The sequence below is a fragment of the Molothrus ater genome, chromosome 5 (genome assembly GCF_012460135.2).
Source record: "Molothrus ater isolate BHLD 08-10-18 breed brown headed cowbird chromosome 5, BPBGC_Mater_1.1, whole genome shotgun sequence".
Classification (NCBI taxonomy): domain Eukaryota; kingdom Metazoa; phylum Chordata; class Aves; order Passeriformes; family Icteridae; genus Molothrus; species Molothrus ater.
This window is the reverse complement of record NC_050482.2, coordinates 67,964,423-67,978,926: the sequence shown is the minus strand read 5'-3', so window position 1 is coordinate 67,978,926 and position 14,504 is coordinate 67,964,423. Positions and strand designations below refer to the sequence as shown.

The window sequence follows — 14,504 nt, the reverse complement described above, 5'->3', positions numbered from 1 at the left end:
GCAAAGAGAAACAAAATCAGCACTGGTTTTACCAGAAAGACTGAAAAATGAATGTGATGGGTGAACAGATCTTTTATCACAAAGGGCATTCCATGAGAACTTTGCTGTCAAATTCCATTTGGAAGAAGCTGCAAGTGCTCAAAGACTTTGGAAGGTCTAGAAGCAGCATGTCTTGATGAGGGCCAATAAATAATTCCTGAAGGCAATAAACCAACCCAGCAATATGAAACAGTCCTATGAAAAGAGGGGGTGGGTTTTATTGTTTAAGATGGTCTGTCTCCTAAAGTAGGACTGACATCCCAGCCCAGGCAAGAATGATTCAAAAGAAGGAAAACTCAGGCTACAAGAACAGAAGTGCCACATCTCTCAGAGTGAAGAGTCACTGCAAGTTGTGGGAAGATGAGACAGGGGCAAGCAGTGGGTGAAGAAGCATTCTGAATATGGGGCTGGACTTGGAACAGCTTCCCTCTCTCTGTATGAAGCATGGGAAGAGGCTGTGGACTGCTCTGATGTGGCTGCTGAGTGGCAGAAAGGCACAATGTTCCAGAAACAGCACAGTAGGTGTGAGCTGTAGATTTTTAGATAGTTTCTTTTAAGTTATTTCATTTTCATAAAAGGCTTAATTTTATATGGATTAGAGTAGGTAGTAAAATAATACTTATTTTTATGTAATCCATCAATCATAACTTGCCAAAAGAGGATGATTACTCTCATTTGACTCTTGGGGAAGCAGAAACAAAGAAAACTAAAGTTTCCAAGGTCTCCAAAAGCCAGATGCATGACAGAAGGGAGATCACCTCTCTTAGATGTCAGCCAGGTTTCCATTTGCCAGTGGAAATATCACTTTCTGACATGACACATGGTTCTCAACAGGTGCTGTATCACAGCCTGTTATCTGGTACCATTCTTATGTGAAGATTCTCTGAGAGCCTTGGACCCTTTAAAACAACCTCACAGGAAGTGACAGAGGGCTGGGATTTTTTGTCTGTTGCTTTTCCCTGGCACTGTTCCCTTTCCAGGCTGCTGCTGCTGCTGCTGTGAGTGAGGCCCTGGTTCACCATCCCACTGGGCTTTTAAAGTCATGTGGATAATTTTCTGTATTAAATAATTAAGCGCAATAGCTAATACAGTGCTTCCCACACTGTTGCATTGTGCAGTCATATAATTATTTTTGATCATTTATAACGACATTAAAACCCCCAAGTGCCAGACTGAAAATACATCTGTCATAATGTTGCAGCAATATGCAAATTCTCTGGGTATGTTTGCTGTGAAGGAAAAGGTCCTCTATCATTGAAGCTCTTACACAGCTCCTTTAACAGCCTTTCCTGCCTACTGAATTCTCCACTGATCCTTCAGAAAGCTGGAGGATTGCACAGCTCTGGCTGATCCATGTTAGAGATTTCACACGTTCTCTATAGTAATTAGAGGATCTATTTGCAGAAAATTGCTGGCCTTGTCCTCCAGGAAGGAGAACATCCTGCATTTAAACAACAGATCTAACACAGTGAGCAGCAGATCAAACAGCCTTTTTGTCCCTTACCAACTGTTTCCACCACAATATGAAAGGATAAGCTCCTTTCCTGAAGAGGGAAGTTTGTTCTGGATACTATTTTGTTGTTGGCCTCTTTCTTAGGGGCAACAACAAAGACACCAAATAAGGTGCACTCTGCTCATATCTCTGTGCCAGATATATTTATTTTCTGCAATAAAATGGGAAAGAGCCACTTTATACAGGATATCAACCAGTGCTGACAAGGAAGGCTTTGATGCTTCCTGACCCAGATGCAAGTAGAGTCATGAGCTAGGATTTAGGGTGAAAGTTTCATTTCTCATCATCCATCTCTTTTCTTCTGTTACATTCACCTACCAAGTGTTTTTCACACTGCATGACTTGTTTAGGCTCAGTCACGCCTATGCCATCTCAGAATATAAGCATATGCACAATAGAACAACTTTAGTCTGGCACTACTTTCTTCTCCTTTAAAGTGTTTGGAAGGGCCAGATTTCCTCTCCCACACACACTCAGGAACTGGTGAGGAGCTCAGTGAAATCTAGAAGCCACCAAAGAGGATTCCCTGTGCTTTCACATGATAGAGAAGGCAGCTATCTGCTAGCTAACTCCTCATTTGTAGAAACTGCAGAAAAATCAACCTCATCCCTGAGCATTCTGCTGCAAATTTCCTTTCTCTATATTAACTGGAAGATTTATTATTCAAGGCCCTACTTGATGGGCCAGCACTAGGAGTAGTGCTCCTGTAGTTCCTCTTTTTCAAATTTCACTGCCTTGTAACAAGTTGGCAGCACTCTCTCCTGAGTAGCTTCAATTAAGTACCTGGAATAACAAATCCAGGCTTTGGCTCTTGGCTAGAGGGGTCTTCCATGGTCTGTGAGAAAGCCCCAGTGCTGAACTGCTGGGAGAATGCTGTGGCACAGACTGGGCTGTGAGAAGCTCACTTTCCTCCTTAGTCTCTCTTTTCCTTCCTTTCCCTGGACATATGGGCAGACAGAAATTCTGTCAAGCAAGCAGCTCCCAGGAGCAAGTCTACCAGCTGACTATGCCAACCCACTGATGGGCACAAAGGACTGGGATGACCTGGTCATCCATGTCCAGAATAATTATTCCAAGTTCTTCTTCCCACCAAAGTCACCTAAACATGCTGCTCTGACATACAGTACTTTTAGTATTTACTTTTTCAGAAAGGCTTAGAAAAGAGGCTCCTTCTTCCTTCCAGACCTGTGGACATGAAAGACAACAGGCTCAAGTCTCTGCATGATGTGTATCCTGTGCAAAATGCATGGGAATCCTGGCTGACAGGTAATCACAGGAAAGAGAAAGCAGAGGAGTGATTAATGAAGGGAGATTTTCTTTATCCCCTTTTCCTAGTTTATTTCCAAAACTCTTGAGGCTGATTCAGCAATTCCTTGAGACTCAGGATGACTTCACACAAAATGCAGTCACTGGTGTCTTTATCTGGGCACGACAAATTCAGGGATTTCTGGGTGTATGGCAGCTGCTGGGCTCACTGAAGCAGCTGAGATTAATTCCAGCTGGGCTACTGGTGGTATAGAAAATCCAGAGGAACATACAAGACATTCAGACTTTACCACAACAAAATTTGAGGTGAAAAAGGAAAGACTTTCTGGGGTAACCTGATGATGCATTTTGAAACAGGGTGAGTTTAATCCACAGAAGCAGGGAAACATACTGTACCCAATTTCTACTGCAATTTATTCTGATGAGAAAGTACACAGGGGGCTCTGTGGCTGAGGTTCTAGTGTGCTTGAACATGGAGACCTGGGATGCCTGCCAGGGAACTTTAGAAGCACAAAAAGATGCTCATTAGCTTAAAAGGTACGGGTTTTAATTCAGTTTTTAATTTTCTAAAAATCCTTTCCCATGTTTACTTTTTCTTTCAGTCCTGTTTCTGTTTTTCTTTTCCTCGCATCACTTTTTGTCCAATCATTTCTTCCCCCATTTTATTAATACTTTACTATTTCAAGGTCTTAAATTTATCTTTTTCATTCTGCCTTTAAGGATATTTTATCTTTTCCCACTCTTCCTTATCTGTATGGCTTTTCTTACTCCATGGACTTGGCTTTTCCCTCTTTTCCTCTCAGACCTGTTGGTTCTTTTTGGTTTTGTTCTTTCCTTTTCTTCAGCTAGCAAACTGTCTTACCTCATCATTCCTAGCTCTCTCCATGCTCTCTACTCCTTACCCAACATCAAGCAGAGCTCACTCTTCCTTTTTTTAAAATGATGTACATTATTCCCCACCCACAGCTTTTGACACATAACCAGCTTTCTTGAGCTTTCTTTTGCCTTTTAAAGTATTTCTTTCACCCAAAGCCAGGGTGGTGGTTGGAGGCTGACCTTCCTCTTGCAGGGGTACCTGACTCAATCATCAAATACTCCACATGCAGAGGCTGCCCCTCCAAAACAGAAAGGGTGATACTGAAGCTGAGGAAACAATTAGGTGGCTACCAAGGTTAAGCACTTGCCAAAACCAGCAAAGGAAGTCTGCAAAGTAAGAGCCACTTGACAACCATCCCTTTTGGCCACACAGCACCGTGTGGCCACAGTCCATGGAAGGAGGCAGCTGCCTGCACCACGGGCTCACATTCACACAGCTTAAACCACTAATTTATGCCACCATACTGCATCCCAGAGCATGTGATTTTTAACTAAATGTGATTCCTGTTGGATGGAGCCGAAGTGTTATTTAGCTCTGAGCAAAAGACCACACAGTTGTAACCAGTTTTCCTGATATTTTTTATCTGTGCAGAATGTCTTTACTTCCCTTTCTCTGTATAAGCTGGAGAAATAAAACTGCCAGGGCACCATCCTAAGCTATACAGGTATTTCTACATGTACTAGAATGAAAAAGTACAAAAAGCATTAGATTTCCAAAATTAACCAGCATTGTTTCTATGGATATAAATTTCAGCTGTTTGTGAAAATGTTGAAACCTCTATCCTGACCAAAGAATAACAGATTATGGTTTTGGTGAGAAAGAAGAATGTGAGTAGTATGAAGCAGCCAGTGTGACTTTAGGAGAGACTGCTCAAAGATCTGTTTATAGGCATAAAAGCCTGAGAAATGTACTGGTAAAAAGGGAACAAAAACAGATGAGTCATTTTGCAGGTTTTAGAAGAAATATCTGTACATCAAATGCATGATAAACGCTGACTGAGAGCAGCTTAAAGAGGAATAAAGAAGCGCAAATGCATCAGGGGAGAAAGAAACACTGAGGACACGTAGATCCATCAGTACAGGGAGGCTGAGAAATAACCATGGGTGGCACTTGTGACTTCCACAGCACAGAGGGTCACAGCTCTTCCTGGGATCACATGGGACTGTGTGCCTTGTGCTGAGTGTGAAGCTTGTTTGAAACAGCCCCCTGAAGTCCGAACTGCTGCACAGAAATGACAAGTAAGAATGGCAGGAATGCAGAGTTAAGTAGCAGTGATAAATGAGGGACTGAAGGAACTCTCTGAGGCAGGACAGATGGCGTTTGTTACAGGCTGCTTTACAAGTAACATCTATAAACACCCAGGGAAGAAAGGTGCTGACAGTGTCTGGTAAATGGAATAGACTTGTGATCTGCAGTCTCTCTGATAGTCATAATTCCACAGAGGAAATCTCCAAGATTCCCTTTCCACACTCAGGCACAGATTTGACAAAATATATGATCATGTGCTTTACTTTATGCATAGCAGTAGTTCGTGGACATGTCCTCCCTAGTTTGAGATGACAGGCACAGCAGGAGAAAATTCATAACTCTTGGATTAGTGGTCTTGCCCTAGCTAATAAGGGGACAGATGAAGTGTTTTCCTGAAAGAAAAAGTAGATGTGGCTCATCAGGAAAGCAGCCCACTCCAGGGAGCTGGAAAGATCTGCAATTCCTGGAGGAATATCCATCCTCACATTAGCATGTACATTGACAGATGGTGAGGCTTCATATGAATAGGAATTTTAAGTCACTGTCTTTAACTTGAAAAGATAAACCCCAGGCAGGTTTTGTAGAGCAGCTGGCCCTTCCTGGACTGGTTCTTGTGGGGATTTCTTCTCTAAGAAGATGGAACAGTGGTAGCTGTGAGCACCACAGACAGCACAGCACCTCATTCCCTTCAGTAGTTTTCCCTGGAAAAAGTCTGAAGCAGCAGCAGCAGGTTTCTCCATGCAGGAATTGGAAAATAGCTCAGGAGACTGGCTGGAGAATTTATAAAATTAGAAAAACAAAGCAGCAAAAAGCCTTGGCTCAACAGCATTACTTTTAGACTGTCTGTCTCTTTGAAGTAACTAGTCTTGAATCAGTTTATGAGCATCAGCCAAAACAAGCACTGAGGTCCATTTGAGAGTTTTGCTTCAGAGCAGCACATTAATACTCTGTAAGGACATGCAGGGCATGGAGTGGATGTTTTCCTTATCAGCAGCCCTAATCACCCCAAATGGCTCGAGCTCACTGTTAGCACCCTCCTGACAAAACTGCAGACATGGATGAGCTATGTCTGACACAATGCTTAGATTAATCCTGCAAAAAAATGGGGTAAGTGACCCTCTGCACCAAAGAGTGTCACACAAACCCACAGGGTTCTCAGAAGCCTTGTCCCAGCCTGGCATGCACTGACTGTGCCACAGCAGCAGCTGCTCCAGCTGATGTACCCCTCTTCTCTACAGCCTCCCAGGAGATCAGGCAGACCAAAACACTGCTCACAGAGGATGGCCAGCTAAAAGGACAAGTTTCAAAGGGACTTGCTGACCAGAGCAAGCAATCTCAGCAGTAACAGTATGTTAATTAGGAAAGCCCTTGTCTTCCTACTCCCTTCACATATTTCCTGTAAGTGTTAGGCGACAAGCCCTGACTTGGACTTGGCTCCTTGTTCCTACAGCTGGCCTTTCAATAAGTAAAGCCTTGCTCTCACCACAAGAAATGAAGAAAAAACGGGATACAGTAAAAAAAACACCCCTATTCAGTCAGGCTGCCACGTTTTCTGTTGTTATGTAGGTAATTCACAGTAGCACTGGTGTGCATTGTATTTAGTGGATCTTGGCAATGGTAGCTTAACAGCTGGACTTGATGATCTTGAATGATCTTGATGATTTCCCAACACATTTCCAGCTGAATCTGTGTGTCTGTAATCGTGGATGCCACACCATGAGCAGCAGCAGGAACTCTGCAGATTGGGCTTCCCCTAAAGCTGTTCCACATGGGCACATCCCTGGGGTGACTTCTGTGAGAAGGCAGCACAATAGCAGCTCCCAATACCTCAGGGATCTGTCCTAGTTCCCTTTCCAACCCTCCCTGGTGAAGGTATGAATAAACAGCAGCTGGTTCCACCTTGTGCAGATGGAGAAGTCCTCATCCCTCTGTTCTGCTGCTGCAGACCTTTCATTCCAAGGTGCCTTTAGGTAGTGGCTGTGCAAGGGAGAGCTCTGTGGTGGCTGCTTCAGAGTCACAACTCAGTTCCTGCTTGTCTTGCTGCAGTTGAAGGTTAAGCTGCAGCATCCATGACTGGGTTAAGCACCCCAAAAAAAGGAGAAAACAGACTGAATGTTGTCAGCTTCAATTCTGTGCTCAGTTCTGTTCTGCCACATTCTCCTGGGGCTTGTCATTAGAGCACAACACCTTCAGCTAACCAAGTTTCCTCCTTTCTTGTTGTCAGTCATAAAGCTTACAGCTCTTTTATTTTAGGGTATTCTTCTCACAGAAAAGAGTGATGTTTGGGCACAAATTCAAAATGAGACAAAGCAGCTTAAACAAAGGCTGGTTTGTGTTTTACTGCTCAGGAAATGACAGACAAATCTGTCTGCAGCAGAGATGAGCATTTCATCTTGCCATTTTCCATCTGGGAAACACTAATAACACTCAGCATGTCATTTCTTTGTTGGGGCCACTTGGTTGGTTAGAGGGCATAGGTAATGATGCTCTGCCAGGTGACAAAGAAATGCTTTTGGACTTTCCCAGCTGGTGTTCCTGGGGACAGCTTCCATCTGCAAATGTAGTTTGACCACAAGGTCTAGCCAAGCAGAAGATGGAGAGAACTACTTTCTCCATGCTGGAAACTCCCACTTCAGAACATATTCTAGCCAAGTTCATCTGCAGCACTGGTGTGCAACCTGAAGAGAAGCAGACAGCGCTCCCCAGTGCTGGTCCCCATCAGTCCCAGTGGTCATGTGGGAGAAGGGGTTGCCTTCTTTGGAGAGCAGGGAATGAAGGCTGAAGCCAAATCCTCATACATAACAATGACAAGTCACACAAGGAATTTGGTGTTTCCAAACCCGAGTCACTGAACTGGTAGTTAATATAATTCAGTATGAATATGCTGCAGGAGGAAAGTCTTTTTCTGTGTTAGCTGTTTTCACAAGGTCAGTCTTGTTTTTCTTCCCTGTAATCCTTTGCTTCAATTTTTGAAAAGTTGGGGTTTCTTTCATTAAGGTATTTAATTAAAATATGGGTATGAGTTAGTACCATATTTGGCATGCAGGCCAGATCAGGATTTGAAACATTTATTGTTAGTGCTGGCTATTCTTTCATTTGAGGTTGTTGTCTGAGTCCTAGCTTGAAAGACTTCATTAAGACTCTACTATTCTCATGATAAGGAAAATTTCTTTTTTACTCTCACTTTTACTATAGTGTAGTAGCTAGGGATTTAGTTTGGAGATTACAGAATCATGGAAAATTGGGCTGAGAGGGGCCCTGTGGTCTATTCCATTTGCCTGTCTCAAGACAGATCATTGATTCCTAAACTGTCTTGAATTAAAGATTCCCCCAACTTAATTCTAAGTCCTCAAACTATAAAGATTCCACAATTACTTTAGGAAATCTGTTTCAGTGTTTTGCCCTCCAGAGATACTTGCTTACTCTCAGTTGATTTTTTTTTAGTATTTTTTTGTGCAGCAAAACTTGAAAAGGAGCTTGAACAGAGGAAAGTAAACCACAGGAAGTAGAAAGGACTTCCACTACCATCAATGCCATTTCCTTACTGTTGGAAGCAACCATGTCAAGTAAAGCCTTCCTTGTATGTGTACAGAATTCAGTATTTGACCTGGTTGAACTTCTCCCCTAAATGTTCTAAACCAAATTCTGCTGAGATTCTCATCTCCTTGAAAGTTATAAATCTCCTGTGAAGCAGAACTGCAAAATCTGAAGAACATTATAAAGCCTATGAGACGCACTTCTGGGTACATGGTGTGCAGATAAAACTTTTATGAAGTGACAGAAAGTTTGCTTGCTAACAGACATGGTGAAATCTCAAAAATCAAAGATAGATCTTTCCTGAAAATTAAAAACTCTGCTGAAATAGATAATGATGCTTCTAAATTTCCCAAGAAAGTTTTTGAGATCTCACAAAAAAACTCCACAGCCCAGTCTTCAGCAGAACTGCCAAGATGCTCCTAACTTCCAAGAGAACTACATCCAAGGTAGGAAAGTGATATGGGGCCTGGGTGAAAAATAAAATTACAAGACTATTACAAGAAGAAGTCCTAGAAAGTGTGGAAGAAAGAGAGAAGCTGGGTGGGAAAAAGTCAACATGAGGTTGAAAAGAAAAAAATAAGGCCAAATTCAGTAGAAATGGAGAGCAAAGTTTCTGAAGTGAGGATGAGGAAGATGTTAGATTACACCTGGGAGGAGCTAAATTCAGTCATCCCCTAACTTTAACATGAAGGACAAGCATGACTGCCAGACCTAAATATTCTCATTTTTACCAATTCATAACTGATGCTTCAGAGAGCATCTTGACCATCTCCACAATGTTTCAAAGCATCCTTCAAGACACAACTCCATATGTCAAGGCACCACTGAAGATATGAAATGACACGAAGGGACCTATATTTAGGTATCTGGATTCAACTTTTTATGACACATCACTGAATTTAAATCCCACAGAAGGAAGTCTTGGGTAATTCTGTGAGGTCAGGATCTTTGTCCTTGCCCTGCAGCAGCTGTGAGAACTTAACTAGAAGAGCTTGGAGGTTCTAATCATACCCCACAGTGCAGCTAAACTAGCATAGTATCATGGCCCAATGCACAGGAGAATACTTTCAGACAGGACCTGCTGGGGTACTGAATATTATCAATGAAGTCTTAAATTCAAAACCAGAGCAATCTAAACCATCACTGAGATGTAGCCCTCCCAGAAGAAGCGTTTTTTTTCCAAAGCTCATAACTCAAAATGAGTCATGCTTGATTAACTTCACTTGGGTCAGGAGACTAATCATGAGATGCTATTTTTAAATTATATAAGGAAAGTCAGAGAGAGAGAGCATTGGAATAACATTCAGAATGGAAGACATGTTACAGCCTTAGCAGAGTGTCACTGTGATAACTTAATGAAAACTAGGAACCATCTCTATTAGCAGCTGTTGCCTTTTTTTACTTTTTTTAGATGTTTTTTTAAAGTCTGTCTACTCTCCAGTGAAAATGTTATTAAATATAAGTGAGACTCCAATCCAGAGAGCAACTGTCCAGCTCAGATCTTGGTGGGGTAATAGATGAGAAAGGTTCACCTCCTCCTTCTCCTCACAGCTGCCCCGCACACATGCACACACACACAGAGGCCAGGGAAATCTACTCCTCGTGCACCTACCTTGGGTTTGAAGGCAATTAACTTCAGGACCATCTCCACAGTGAAGAGCCCAGTGAAGAGCATGTTGAGGATGTTCATGGCTTCCTTGAACATGCAGCTCTGACCATAGTGCTGAAAAATAGCATCCCAGTAAGAGTGTGAGGATAGGGCATGCCAGCAGTCAGGAATACACAGGGCCCCTCCCCTTCATGCCAAGGTTCTCTAAGGAAGACCCCAGAGTGTTTCATTTTTTCAATTAGGAATTCCCATTTCCCTTCATTCATAAGCACTCCCATGCCTCTATCCATTTTTGCCACCTGGATCTTGATCTCCTCTTTTTAGAAGAATCTTTTTGAGGAGTGGCTACCAAAATCATACTTATCATTCCAGTTCAGGGCTCATTAAAAATTTGCACAATGTTACAATACAATCTTCAATTGTGTTTTTTATCTCAGCCTTCCCTCTTGGATTGCTTTTTTGTTTAATTGTAACTGCACAGCACGCAGGGGGTTCACTGAGCTGTCCATAATGATACCCAGCCATTCCCCAAGTAATTACACTAAATTCAGGATTCTGCAAAGCACACGAGCAGCTCAAATCACTATCTTGCATTTGTCAATTCTGAATTAAATTTGCAATCATGCTGCCCATTCACTTAACTTTATTAAGATCTTATGAAGTTACTCTCCATCTTCTATTGATTAATTCAAGCAGTGTCTTCTGCAAGTGTTGCCACCTCACTTTTCATACCCCTGTTTCCAGATCATGATACTTGAACTTATTGCACTGCCTTATTCTAAGGTCACCTTCCAGTTCATGTTACAAGACCCCATTTGTAGTTACTTAACTTTAATAAACTTCAAAGAGCTGGGATGGATTTTCATGATCTGTATTGGCACAGGGTGATTTATTCAAAGCAGTTTCAGATAAAACAATTCAGCTGCAGCTGAATGCAAGGCTGAGAAAAATAGTGTTGAGACATTTTCAACATTTTTCTTGAAAAGCTCTAGTACTTGCAGGACTCTGTTTAAAAACAATAAATTTGTTTGGTTTTAAGGAGTTAAAACAGAATTGTTGAAAGAGTCAGTTATTAGCAGGAAGAGGGTGAGAATTAGTTCCTTATTTCAACTAAATGTCATCAGAAGTGAACAGGGTACAATGTTTTGTTTTTTTTTTTAACGTGCTTGTCCCTCTCCCTCAACACATGGTGTGAAGGTCAAAGTAGGTCTCAACTTCAGCCATTTGTGCATTTCCCCCAGCAAAGTCTACTACTTCATCACCTGGAGGTTTTCTGCTTGCTCACTTACTTGCATGGCCAGGCAGATGGTGTTCAGCAGGATCAGAACGAACATCAGGTATTCAAAATAGGTGGAGTTGACCACATACCAAACTTTGTACTGGTACTGGTTTTTAGGGATGTATCTCCGCAGAGGCCGGGCTTTCAGGGCATACTCAACACACTGGCGCTGTGGGAGAGGCAGGGTACATTTAAAACTCAAACCCAAAATATCAGGGTGGTCAGCTACCTTCAAATGTAATTAAAAATACAATGTTTCAAGTTTTTTTTCTGAAATTAAAAAGCTTAGTTGAGGAATTTCTATTAGGTCACAATGTGAATGCGCACATTCTACCTGTTTAAGAATTCTACATGCAATTACTTTGGCCAGACACTGCTGTTGCGCTCTTCTAGTCTCAGTGAAACAAACGGTACAGCAAACATTTTTAAGTAATTGTCCCTTGAGCAAATCTTACAGCAAGATTTTTTTTCTACCTGACTCCTAAAAGATGTCAGCAAAGCCAGCTTACAGTTCTATCTTGTTGGCAAGCTTAACATTTTCCTCTCTGTATGCATTTATCTATTAAAAGCTTATTCTCAATGCCTTTTCTACCTTTGTTGACAGCAGGGTATTGTAAATTACCTGGTTTTTGTCCAGCTCACAGTTCTTGTACTCTTGTTCTCCTTGTTCCTGAAATGTGACGATGACGAAACCAACGAAGATGTTCATCATGAAGAAAGCAATGATGATGATGTAGATAATAAAGAAGATGGAGATCTCAACCCTGTGATTATAGATGGGTCCCACATCCTCCATGTGGGAATCAATGGACCTATACAGCAACCTGAAAGCAAACAGGAGCCAAATGCAGAGAAAATCTGCAACTGCCTTGAGGCCTTATAGGTGATGTTATAAAGTTTAACTTTGTGATTTTCTTCCACTTGTATCAAAAATAATTCACTCAGAGATGTACAGACTTGCACTGATCTGAGTGCAAAGCTTGCAGAGGAGAAGACCTAGCTCTTACTAATTCTACATTTGAACCTGTTCAGGGGTGAAATGTCTTCATAGTTGAACAAAATCATGTTCTTCAGGTAACAAAAGACAGGGAAGTCCCAACAGAGTTATTGGGAACTGAGTTTTGTGAGAAAAGGGGATCCCAGGAGTTGGGAAAACAGACACAGTCCCAGTTGTTAACACTGCTGTGGCATCACTTGGTGACACAGGTCAGGGTCAGCCCCTGCATGTCCACGTCACCCTGAGTGATTCTGTGGGAGTCCCCAGCTCCAGGGGCACAGACAGCAGGACCTGGACAGACACCCCATGTGTGCCAGTACTGCAGAGGAGGTGTTTCACATTGCCCTGCTGGCTCCATGGGGAGACTGAAACCTGGCAATGCTGGAAAGGACCTGATCTGCATTTTGCATTCATTTATACACACAATAATGCTAACAAATATTAGTATCACTGCTACTAATGGAAATCATCTTTTAAGAACTAGAGACAGTGCTTTACACTGTTTACAAGTACAGTAACAGAAATCCCTGCAGGCCCTGAGGAATTTACAAAGTACATAATACTGCAGTGCTACTACTGCTATATTTAAAGCTGTGGACTTATTTAAATACTTAGAAAGGGAAAGACTATGCTCTGCCTTTGAATTTTATCTTTTGAAATGAATGAGGGCATTGCTAGTGTTGTGCTGGTCCCAGAAACACTCACTCTGGCCAGCCCTCAAAGGTGGAGACGGTGAAGAGGGCCATCATGGCAGTCAGGACGTTGTCGAAGTCGAACTTGCTGTTCTCCCAGCTGCGGGGCTGTATCATGGGCTGGCTGACCTCCCCATCCTTGTAGGTGATGTAGTACCCTCTGTGGGGGGAGAGGGCAGACACAACGTGGCACACCTGCACCGCCAGGCGCCGCGGGCAGCCAAGGGCAGGGATTGGAAAAGCTCAGACCCACCTGCATTCTGCTTCTGTCTGCTTGGAGCTGTCAGTGCAGCTGTACAGCTTGCCCTAGAAAGGAAGAAAGACAAATGAGGCTTCTGCTTGTATGGTACTTTTATATGTGTCACCATCATATTTTCTGGAAAAATCCCTTTGCCAGGATTTCTTATCCTGGGAAGCTGAGAAGCCTCAGAGAAAATGAAAACAATAATTATCTGATTTGCTTCTCTTGTGTTTTGCTGCTTTGGAATGTGGTTTGGACACTGTTTACCAACTGGTCATTGTTTGATTGGTTTCATGTGAATTGTTTTAACTTAATGACCAATCATGGTCAGGCTGTGTCAGGACTCTGGAAGAGAGAGTCACGAGTTTTGATTATCATTCTTTGTAGCCTTCTGGCTGTATCCTTTCTCTATTCTTTAGATATTATATTATATTATATTATATTATATTATATTATATTATATTATATTAGCCGTCTAAGAGCATGGAGACAGATTCTCAATTCCTCCTCTGTCCAGGGCACCTCACAAATACCACAAATGTGTACGTCCTCAGCATTTGTCAGGAGGGTGGTGAAAGGCAAAGGGAGATAAAAGCAGACATAAAGAAGGGAAAGAACAACCCCTCATGGTCATCTGCTATGCCCTTTCCTCTGCAAGATGGGAGGCAGAGAGCCTGCAAGGAACAATCCTCTTGAGCAGCCCCCTTCACCTTCCCGGGGCCATGTCATGCCAATGTAAAGCTGTTCAGGGAAGAACAACATTACTGATCATTTATTCTGATCACAGATGATGGGCAAGAGTTCTGGATATGCCTGGCTCAGTTTTGGAGAACTGCTGGTAGCAGAAGCCCAGGTAACACTGACAGTGCCCCAAATGTCTTGCTTATTACACACAACAGACCCCAATTTCCCTTCCTCAGGCTTTTTATGCTGTTTTTCTCCCCATCCCTGAATACAGCCCAATGTAATGGATGAATGAATGGGTCCAATGGTTTTACCTTAAACAGCTGAACTCCAATGCAGGCAAACATGAACTGCAGCAAAGTGGTGACAATCACAATGTTCCCGATGGTTCGGATGGCAACAAACACACACTGGACCACGTGCTGCCAAGGGGAGAGAGGAACAAAAGTCACTTGTGGGATTGTTCTCAACTGCTCTGGCTAAGGGAGAAGCCCAAGAATAAAAATAACAAGAAAAAATTAT

General features: G+C 42.4%; 1 protein-coding gene across 1 annotated transcript in view; it reads right to left on the bottom strand.

The window, feature by feature from the left end:
• Window positions 1-14,504, bottom strand: part of CACNA1C (calcium voltage-gated channel subunit alpha1 C) — a 416,820-nt gene that overhangs the window by 65,037 nt on the left and 337,279 nt on the right. Inside the window, exons 24-29 of the mRNA XM_054514808.1 lie at window positions 14,297-14,404; window positions 13,311-13,363; window positions 13,071-13,217; window positions 11,991-12,192; window positions 11,379-11,537; window positions 10,093-10,203 (exon numbers count right to left, since the gene is read on the bottom strand). Of these exons, the coding sequence (XP_054370783.1) occupies window positions 10,093-10,203; window positions 11,379-11,537; window positions 11,991-12,192; window positions 13,071-13,217; window positions 13,311-13,363; window positions 14,297-14,404 (780 nt within the window). The remainder of the gene's footprint in view (window positions 1-10,092; window positions 10,204-11,378; window positions 11,538-11,990; window positions 12,193-13,070; window positions 13,218-13,310; window positions 13,364-14,296; window positions 14,405-14,504) is intronic.